Raw genomic sequence first — 10,978 nt, forward strand, 5'->3', positions numbered from 1 at the left:
AAACTTCATGCTGTCTAGATCTATCAGTGGTATGTATCTTTATAAACTTGCACTATTTAGATAGAATAACATTAAAATAATTGGTGCAAAATGCTCCTTCAAATATCTTTGTCTGATTTTTCACTGAACTCATGTTCTTCCCTTCATCTGGCATACAATCATAGCAAAAAAAGAGATAACCACACACTTTACCTTGGGACATCCCACATGCGAATCTCTTTGCCAACGTCATTTTGCACTTAGCACTCAAAACTTTTCATAGGTACACCCTAATAAACAATAAATTGATTATTATAAAACAAACTGCAAATACGTTTTGTAACTTACAACAGTACTGATTTTTTTGTTCTTTAAAGTCGCTCTCATTAGACACATAAATTCTGTAGGTTCTGGAAGAGGCTTCTTTCCTTTTGCTGGATGTGGTTTCGTGCGGCCATCATCTGAAAAGATTAAAGTTTTGTTATTAAGGACATAAATAAATCTTTTCCTTCATTTGTGTTTTTTCATAATATTTGAAATTTTCCCCAGTAGCCTGCATGTCCAAGAGAAGGAACACCAACATCAAACATCAAAGACAGGTGAAAGCTTGAGATAATGTTAAGAAATGCCAGGCAAAAAAAAAAAAAAAGGGGGGGGGGGGGGGGGTGGCAGTATCTAATACGGAGCAAACAATGAATGACTTTACATAGGGACATATAAGGACAGCTTATAAAGCTCAAAGTAATGGCTTACAAAATTTCAAAATCACTCATAATAAAATCCTGACTATACTCTCGCACTACACTTGGATTAAAATATTCTGAAACTCGAAGTCATTTTTTAGTTTCTGTGTAGCTTTGAGGTCTAATCATGTATTTCACAACAGTTTCCTGTGAACATAAACCTTTGAGGAGCTGGCTGGAGCACAGTGGATGTATTTATCTCATACCAATAGCGAGCATTTGTCACTCAACTGATAAACTGCCATCACTTTCAGTCTCTAATGAGGTAACATCACATTCTTGTTCACTTTCACAGCTGCTAAATTCACCGTCAAACTTATAATCACTATAGCCATCTTTTTTCGACAACTATGCCTAAACACAATGCAGGAGTGTACTTGAAAGCATGTGTTTTGATGTCGAGTATCCAAAGCTGCACACAGTAAAGACAATATCTAGTGGATACCATCTCAACCAAAACATGACAGCTAGACTAAAATCGTAGTAACAGATCCTTCCTAGCGGCCAATTACTTAACTATCAGTGGTGAAATGGATATAAGTAGGGTTTTACTTTTCTTGAAGATCTGTTCTCAAGTCACCTGAGCGTACCCAGGGTTTTAAGTTTCTGTCAAAATAAAAAATAATGAGAACTTGGGTTTTATGGTACGGGGTTAATATATTTAGTAATACTGTAAGACTAAAGCAACAACTGTGTTAGCACACTCTTGGTTGAGCATACTGTGTTGTCCAAGTTCATTGCACAACAATTGAAGAACAAATCCTAGTGCATGAACTGCAATACAACAAGCCTTAAATTTCACTGAATATAAGTAAACGGAGATAAGCTACATTGACAGATATTTCAACTGCGAGTTTAAGTAGACCAGTTGATATGTAAGCTAGTAAGGTAGAGATGAGTTAATTTATATTACAGGATTCGGCTGCAGTCAGTACCAGAAAATTTTACGCTTAAACTTTGAGAAAAGCTAGTTCAACAGTAATTACTATTACTAGGTATAAACAATTTACTGACTTGTATTTCATACACTACTTATTACTGCATCATCATCAATCAAGTATGTACTCTCTCTTTATTAGATAATGAAAGCATAGCATAGTGATGTAAACAACTACGATGGAACTTCCCAGTACAAAAGGCATCTGTACAGGGCATCTATACAAGGTATTTGAAAGGCATCTATACAGTCCACTGTCCCATATTTTCAACCACATATTCTCTCACTGATGCACTGTACAGGGCCATTATAAATAATTCACTCATTTTCAAACTTCTGTATTTTCCAATGTATTACATGTATAAATGTGAGTAATGCAGGAATTGAATGGAAAACTCGCTGAGTCTGCATTCTGCCCACTATTGCCATTAGGGTGCAGTGCCTTGACAAAATGCTGACAAAGTAACAAAAGAGTTTTTGTGCTGGAAGATGTTTACCTGTTATAACAGTGCAACGAGCATTCAGAAGTAATTATGGAAAAGAACCACTATGTATACAGAGTATTGTGGGTTAGTATCAACAATTTAGGGGAACTGATTGTATCTGCAAAGAGAAAAGTACCAGTTGATCAAGTGTGCCAGATGCAAATGTGGAGTTAGTCAGGTAAAGCTTCATACATAGTCCAAAAAAATCAATGTTCCGCACAAACCACGAACTTGGCAAATGGCAGCAAACAATGAATGGGGAAGATTTTATGATGGTGGTTTCATTTCAAACCATAGCGTCTCCAACCCATGCAACAATTAAAACGAGGAGATTATGCCCAACATCATCAATTTCACTTCACTATGCAGTAAGGAATTGAGGATTAACATTTTGCCTCCAAGCTGACATTCAGTGACAAAGTAACCCTCAACTTACATGAAAAAGTTAATCACCACAATGTCAAAGTGTGAGGCACTGAAATTCTCTTGAAACTAAGGTGCACAAATGAAATTTGCCAAAGGTTACTGTTTTCTGTGCAATTTCGAAGACAAAGCTGTTTGGGTTGCTTGCTGTATTGGCTGTGACAGGTACCTCTTACCTTGATATACTGCAGTAGTGTTTGTTTTCACAACTGACTGCTGATTCTGAGAATTTCATCTTCCAACAAGACAGGGCACCCTACCACTGGAGCACTGATGTTTGTCCCTACCTTAACAATGAACTCTTGGATCACTGGATTGGGCATAGTGATGAAAATCATATGATTGTTCCCTTGACTCCTCCCCCAGGTTGTCTGGCGTAACACCTTGTGACTTTTTCTTTTGGGTGTACATTAAGAACCATGTTTATGTACCTCACTGCCAAGAACACTGGAACAGCTCAGAGAACACATCAATGCTGCTGTGATGACCACCTTCAAGTTGTTACATAAAATGTGGAACAAATTTGGCTACTGCTTGGACATGTGCTGTGTGACCAAAGTGCACTTGCAACACCTTTGTAGAGTGCAAAATGCAAACCTGGTAAGTTTACAGTTCTATTCCTGCATTAGTTACACTTGTACACATTATACTTTGGAAAGTACAGAACTGTGGAAATGAATGAATAACTTACAGTAGCCTCACAGTCACTACCAACACATCAGAACAGAAGGAAAATATTCAACTCTCCACAACGTGTTTTTGTTGTAATACATTCAGTATTGAATACATATCCTTGGCTAACACCTTAAATTAGGCTATTATCATCATCATAATCATCATCATTTTTTACTCCAGCTGCTCAGACGTGGTTTATAAGTGATCTGCACTTGTGTCCATCCATGTACCATTCTTCTCTCAGGACTGTACCCCAGCTGACTCCTCATTAAGAGGAATTCAAAAACAGGTTTTGAATGAAGCACTGAACAACCAAGAGTGTCACATTCATTTATATTACTTCTATGCTGCATGGCTCAAAAATAAATCTGGGATACAAGATGACCCTACATTAAATACACAATTTGCTGCACTTAACTATTCCATAAACATACTGGAGTTCTTTGGTAGCTAGAATGGACAGATATCCTCAAAAAGAAAGGGGACAGAGCACTAACGCATATCAAAAGGAGGGAAAAGAAGGCAGTCGTCATATTTAAGTAACCATTGAGTTATTCACTTGAACTGTTTATGGAAACTACTGCAAGTACAAATGAAAAATAGTTAGACTGGGATTCAAATCTCCTCCCACTCATAAGTCAATCCAGTATCCTAACAATAGTGATGTATTTCTCAGTTTTAATACTAAACAATGGAAAACCTGGGCTGGAAAAATGACAATATTATGAAAAGCATAGATTCCTGTTCACTATTTAGAGGAGACACTGAATGACCTACAGGCACAACAAAAAGACTGCAGTACAGATGAGCTTCCAGCCAAAAGACCTTCTACAGTAGAACATATACATTCATACAAACACAACTTACACACGTGACCACTGTCTATGGCCACTGGCACTGGCCTCAGTAACCAGATACAGTGGTCGTCGTGCCCATCCGTAATTCATCTCCTCCATATGGCGGTGTATAAGAAAGAAGCAGATACCATGCACCCCAGTCCATGTGCACTGTAAGGGCAGGAGTAACAATTCCCAAAGGCTCATCAGCAAGACATAACAGAAACTGACAGCCATTTGACACAGTAAAAACATTCCAAACACAGACACCAGCTGAACTATGCCATTGGTAACACATCTTTTTCACTGCACAATCTATCTTTTTCATAATTTTGCCAGTTTTAGTGCTGAAATAAACTTTTACTTTCTTCTGAATCAAAATCTTCTAACACTGTTTTACCCAAATCACAAATAATTTCTTTACATATATGTAATTTAATACTGAAGGATGAATTGCAAGCAATAAACACGAATTAGTATCACAATCACCACTGTAGACATCATTAAATGCCAGGTTCAATGACTGTTCACAATGAGTTGGTCTTACAAGAATCAATGACCAATGTTGACATCCTCATAGTAGTCTGCATTGAAACAGTCAGTTAATGGATGTATTGGGGCCAAATTTAAAATCTACACATTCAAAGCTCAACCTGGGGTGCAGAGTATCAAGAGTAATTTAATGGTAATCAACCCACAAAAAATAGTATTTTGCAGAAGTTTTAAAATTAAAGGACTATAATGCAGTATTTACAGTTTATTATAAAACTAGATGTTACCTGCATCTGCACTCGCATGTCAGTAAAATGAAATGAAATGTGCGTGTGGCTTTATTGCCCAGGAGAGCCAATTCAGAATGTTCGGCCAGTAAGTCTTTATATTTGACGGCAATTTGTGCATCATTGGTGACAAAATGATAATCATGATCTCTCTCTCTCTCTCTCTCTCTCTCTCTCTCTCACACACACACACACACACACACACACACACACACACACACAGCCTCTGGTAGCGTCTGGCTTCCTACCTCGAATGAAATGATGTAGGCCTACAGACAAAGTTGACTTTTCGAGAAGTTGAACTCACTTCGAACTGCCAAAACTCAATTAACCATTCTTTTAAAAGTTTTGGCAATTCAGGAATTGTCGTGTCACACATCTGACCAAGTGATTCTGAGAATTTAATGCAAAGGAGGAAGGGATATTACACATAAATGTTAACTTAGTTCATGTCAGCTCTCCACTATAAAATTCAGCTAAATAAGGCCACACAAAGCCTTTTATGGTGATAAGAGAGCCAAGAGCACCATATTAAAACAAACACACTTTTACATTTAATTTTTTTGATGTGGGTCCTTAGCCTGCATATAAATGGGGCCCTGGAATATGCAGTACAGTAATATCATTGATGAAAACAAACATCATTCCATGGGCACTTTCCAGAAGAATAAAGCATGTTAGTACACATTCTGTAATGTTGTATTAAATGTTTTATTCTGAAAACACACACTGGGATACAATTCCATTTCTTTTAGGATGCATCCACAACAAGATGCCTTATTCTCTGTTCAGCCTGTGTATAGGCTCCACTTTTCCAGCAGTGCAAATACACATGCACATTTGTGCATACTTACATTGTCAGAAATGGGAAGCACTCGCCGAAGCTCATTACTTTCCATCTTTAGTGAGAATCACTCATGCTGTTTAACAGGTGCTATGCACTCATAATCAGGTGGTGCCTATGTGTTCTGTTATGTAAGATGTTTTTGTTGTGCAACCAGGATATTTATGTGCAATTATGTTTGCTGACTCCAAAGTAAGTCCACTGAAATTTCTACCCAACTACAGACAAAGTGACAGCCTACGGAAATCCATCTCTGAAGATTATTTTGACAAAAATTTGAGATGGGGTGTCCCGAGTTCAAAGTATGGGACTGATTGGCTAAAGTGCACTTAATGAGTATCAGGCTCTTCCCATGCACATTCATCATCTTCAAATCCATCCAGCATGCCAGGTAGGATGATTACAAACAATTTCCCTGCATTTTGCTCTACCTTGAATACTTCCTGTCTTGATATTGTTTCCCACTTTTCTACTCTGTTCTTTGGATCTTCCTTAATCTGATCCAGCCATCTTTTTCTGGGTCATTTGATAAATCCTAGGGTAGCAAAAAACAAGGGCGATCCTACAAATTCATGAAAAAAAAAATGAAAGTTGCAGGTTAATGTTCAGGCTCCAATGACTTATTAACACAATAACTGGAAAAGATTGCACAGGTGGAACTCTTCAACAAACTACTAGTAAACGGAATGAAGGACATTTGTGGTGCAAATACAAATCTGGAAACAACAATTGCTGGAATGGATTCTGAGTTCTATGGCATTCCTGCAATTGTCCAATATGAGGGATTTAATCTGTAATATCTCAAAACAAGTTGTGTGAATACTGTGAGTACACAGCAAAATAAATATTATGCTACAAATGCCAACACACATTCACATAATCACTAAGAACCTTGATAAAGCAAATCACTGATTTATGAATAATCAGATAAATACTTTGTTCTGAAACATGAAATGAGTTGTTCAAACTGATATATGAACCACAGTTTGGTAGATAATCAGGAGTTATTGCCAGGCTTATCTCTGCATAAATTACATTGAGCCAACAAGGCGTTTGTCAGAAGAAATAACAATATATACACGTGCGCACATCAACACCTGAAGTGTGCATGAGTTGCATTTGCGCACGCACTCATGTGCCCCCACCCCCAATTGCCAACGAAGGTCTTTTTGACTGACAGCTCACTTTCTGACAGCCTTTTTGTTGTGCCTATCTGAGATTCAGCATGGTGAGCAGCAACTATGCTTTTCATAATACTGTTATACATATAAATCTAAAGTGATGACGGTGTAAGAGAATCCCAAACAGTTGCAGAGGGCTGGGTGCAGAGCTTCGCATGCCTACCTCAACCAATCACAATAATGTGATTTTATAAATGACTCTGTGGCAACATCACATTGTTGTCACAGTTATGCACAAGGCTCTTTCTAGCCTGCAGCAGACTGTGCTTCACAGTTGAAGGTTGGCAACAGTGCTGCTAGCTATCAGGGATCTTCTTACACCGTCTCGATTACAGTTGTCACTCTTCTGAAATTTGTAAGAAAAATGTATCACTTTGCACACCTCAAAGAATAATAAAACTGTTATTTAAATATGTTTTTCACACAGTCATCTACCTCTTTTATTTTCATGTCACCTTTCATCACAATACACACAGCACACACTGCCTTGCACAGAAGTGGATGTGCAGCCAACAGCTTGAACAATAAGGTGACGTGTGGACAGGACTGCACACATGTGTACCCTACTATCCACCAATGTTTGTGCATGTACTTATCTGCATCTAGTTTTCCACATGAAGGAAGAGGCATAACGTGAACATACCTCAGACAATGCTGCAGATCAGATTTCAGAGGGATATGACATAACACTAGCCACAAACGAAAAATGGGAAATAATTGCACACATCAACTAACATCAATGAATTTCTCAAAGTAGCTCCTGATGTGCTTGTTGTTTGTGTGTAATGCGATGGAAACAAAAATACACAAAATTAAACACTAATGGAAAGAAGTGATATGCACAAAACTACACAGGATAAAAATATAGCCACTTGGTCACAAATAAACACGTCAGGTGGAAAGAAAACATATGTAAACACATAACCATGTTCTATGTTACATAGCTACTCACAAAGCAAATACATGAACACTCGTGCTTCTCCAATACAAGAAAAAACACTACGCCGAAATGTTGTAAAAAGAAACAACACTGTTATAACCTACCACTAAACTTCAGCTGCAACCTCTTGAAAACAACTTTGTTTATTATACGCAAGTGGAAAATACATGAGCGGTAAAAAAAAATAAAAAGCGGGCTACAGAAGTGGAGATGGGGTCTTAAAAAAAATCATTCAAACATAGAGTACAAGAAAAAGAAGCCTTGAGGAATAATCTACGCGATACAATACTAACAAAGACACGCTTATACTAACATCGACATTTTGACACGTGAGAGATATGAGTGGAGGAGAAAAATCTAGTTGCTCGACATAATAATAAAAAAAACTTCACATGTTACGGGTTTCCAATTAGAACCCGAAAACTTACACCTCTTCATAACCATAACCACAGCCCCACTGTTTCGCGCGCGCTGGAACATTCGCGTGAGCTCCGTCAAAAACTGCAAAGGAACGAATATATGGGAACAAAATCTTTCAAAAGTAATACTAACAAATTACATACAAAACATTTATATTTGCTTCTTACAACTTCATTCTCAAGCAACACCATATTGCATATTAAAACTTGCCACTTCGCGCATCAAAGTTGCAAGTGCAACACATTTACCAGAGAGTCCACACCAAATCGTCTACCATCAGTAACCCTACCTGGAACACTGTTGCCACACCTGGCAAACAGTTGAACAACAGCCCATTTAGTGTATTTGTTTACAAACGGAATGAGAGCCGGATGAGGTATTATGTGGTATAAGTAACGTTACTACAACACTGTATCGATGTTTACTTATGTTGTATTTTCTGTTAATGTAAACTCCGAAGTAACTAGTTAACGGTGCAATTGTTACATTTTCTTGTTCATTGTTTGCTGTAGATTGTTATTTTATTGTGGACAGATTTTCATTTCGCGTTGTATCCACATTTACATTCTCCAGAATCGATGTTACTTTTGCTTTCTGTACTTTGCTGACAAACTGAAACCAGTTTCAGGGTACTACGACATTTTAGACTACATACATTTGTGTATCACCCTTGGCCTTTTTCCCAGATATTCCGAACACACAGCCCATGTCAGGGACATAATTTTTGAAGATAGCATTCCACATGAAGAATCACCTGTCGTGTCTCAGCCTATACTGCCCGTTCCTTTATGTAAATGAACGCATTTCGAGTTCTTTCAAGACCCAGCCCTTTTCAGAGGCACTATTTTTGATGATGCAAATCTATACTGTCCTTTATTAATGTAAATAAAATCGTTTTCATTATCTTCCAATCTTAATTTCAACACACATAAATAAAGTGCCATGCATTATATAATGCTTTGGAACTGCCTCCATTGCCTCTATGTTAGTGCTTCTGTTAAACTTCGAAGTATTTCAAAACCAGTAACTGATATGAATGTTTTTTGTTTTCAATTAGTGTTAGGAAAAGAAACAACAAAGTAGAGTATCTACCGTTAGCGAAACATGGAATTTCAGAATTTGTGTAATATTTGCTGAATCCAAACATTTGGTTTTCACTTTGTAATTTAAAAAATTGGTAGACTAAGAATAGATGCAGCTAATCAAACAAAAAGGCCACAGTGTGAACGACAGTTATGAAAGAGCACTACATATAAATTACGATTAATGATAAAAAGTATAATATAACTCAAATAAAGCTATATAATAAAATTGTGCCCATCAGTAAAAAGGTTAGATAAACTTGGAGTTTCTTCTCAAAGTACGTTCAAGATACTTGTACATGAAGAAACCAGTTAATTAATTTCCAAGCAGAAGGCTGCATGGTTAAGTGTCCCCAAAAAAGTTATTATTAACTTCTTTGGCAAGAACCAGTTACAGATGCTACAATCATATGTCGTAGATAAGTTAAATGATTGGTTTATGCAGTTATGACCTTTGTCTTAAAAATTTGGTAACTGGTGTATTCAATGATGATAATTCTTCAGACATTCAAATTGTAATGATCAGAGTATCTTATTGTTGCAGAAGTATTTAATCAGTCAAGTGTTAGAGAGGCTAGAAAGGTAAATTTCCATCATGACAGTGGTTTTATTCCTGTGAAGGTCTGAGTTGATAAAGCTTTATGAGGTAAAATAAAGACTTCTCTATGAGCATAAAACGCTGGTAATTGATCACCTTAGCCTAAAAGTTACTAGAATCAGTAACAATATGACTTAATATTTCCTAATTGTTCATGCAGTTAACCTACATCAGAAAATTACCAGGTTATTAATTCTCCAAGAAGAAATAACCTATATTGTAATATTAAAAAGTTTGAAGTATGGTGTTGTTGAAAATGCTCTATGCCCTTGCCCATAGGTTTTCATTAGTCTTAAGTTTTCCCCAGCAGTGTTTGGTTAACACTTATTGTAGGTCTGCTGTGAAATGAGGGACATACTACCCATGATCCAACTCACTGCTTCTAGTCCAACCCTAAGCCACTCCCACTGCCTGTCAGAGGCTGGGCCACCTGTGAAAGAGACAGTGTCGTATGCCAACTCGGGTGCTCACACTCCACAGTTTTTATGTTGGTGTGACTACCAGCTAGCTGCCCACAAAGATGGATGGCTACCACCAAACGGTCGCCAAGAACACAGTTGACCACCTGGTATCACAACATGCAGCTGAGCACAACATGCTGAATTTCTGTGGCTGCTTCACACCTCAGGACATCTGGATCCTTCCCTCCGCCACTAGCCTCTCTGTGCTATGCAGATGGCAGTTATCCTTAGTACATAACCTTTGCTCCTGTAAGAGTCCTGGTCTCAGTCTCATGTAACCTTCTGTCTCCACACACTTCACCCAACAGTTTTCCATTCCCCTGTCCTGCCACCCCTTCCCAGCTCACATCACATGCAGTGTATGCTGCTCCCCACCAGCTCTGGCAGCTGTGAATGACCTGCTTCTCACTGTTTTGCCTCAATGCTGTGAATGACATGACATGGATTCTACAATAGAACAAAAGAATTGGAGGGTCATCATAATCCATGAATCACTCAACCAAGTCAATACTTGGAGATCGATCTGAGCTGCATTCAAGGTATGCTGTGGTGTCCCAAACATGTTTAACAGGATTGGCTTGGACACACACACACA

At 37.9% G+C, this 10,978-nt stretch overlaps 1 protein-coding gene across 1 annotated transcript in view; it reads right to left on the reverse strand.

The window, feature by feature from the left end:
* The window catches only part of LOC124580863 (signal recognition particle 14 kDa protein), a 42,151-nt gene extending 33,584 nt beyond the window's left edge, over positions 1-8,567 (reverse strand). Inside the window, exons 1-3 of the mRNA XM_047131288.1 lie at positions 8,410-8,567; positions 8,251-8,323; positions 328-440 (exon numbers count right to left, since the gene is read on the reverse strand). Of these exons, the coding sequence (XP_046987244.1) occupies positions 328-440; positions 8,251-8,323; positions 8,410-8,433 (210 nt within the window). The 5' untranslated portion in view covers positions 8,434-8,567. The remainder of the gene's footprint in view (positions 1-327; positions 441-8,250; positions 8,324-8,409) is intronic.
* Positions 8,568-10,978: the final 2,411 nt, after the last annotated feature.

Source organism: Schistocerca americana, chromosome 1 (genome assembly GCF_021461395.2).
Source record: "Schistocerca americana isolate TAMUIC-IGC-003095 chromosome 1, iqSchAmer2.1, whole genome shotgun sequence".
Lineage (NCBI taxonomy): Eukaryota > Metazoa > Arthropoda > Insecta > Orthoptera > Acrididae > Schistocerca > Schistocerca americana.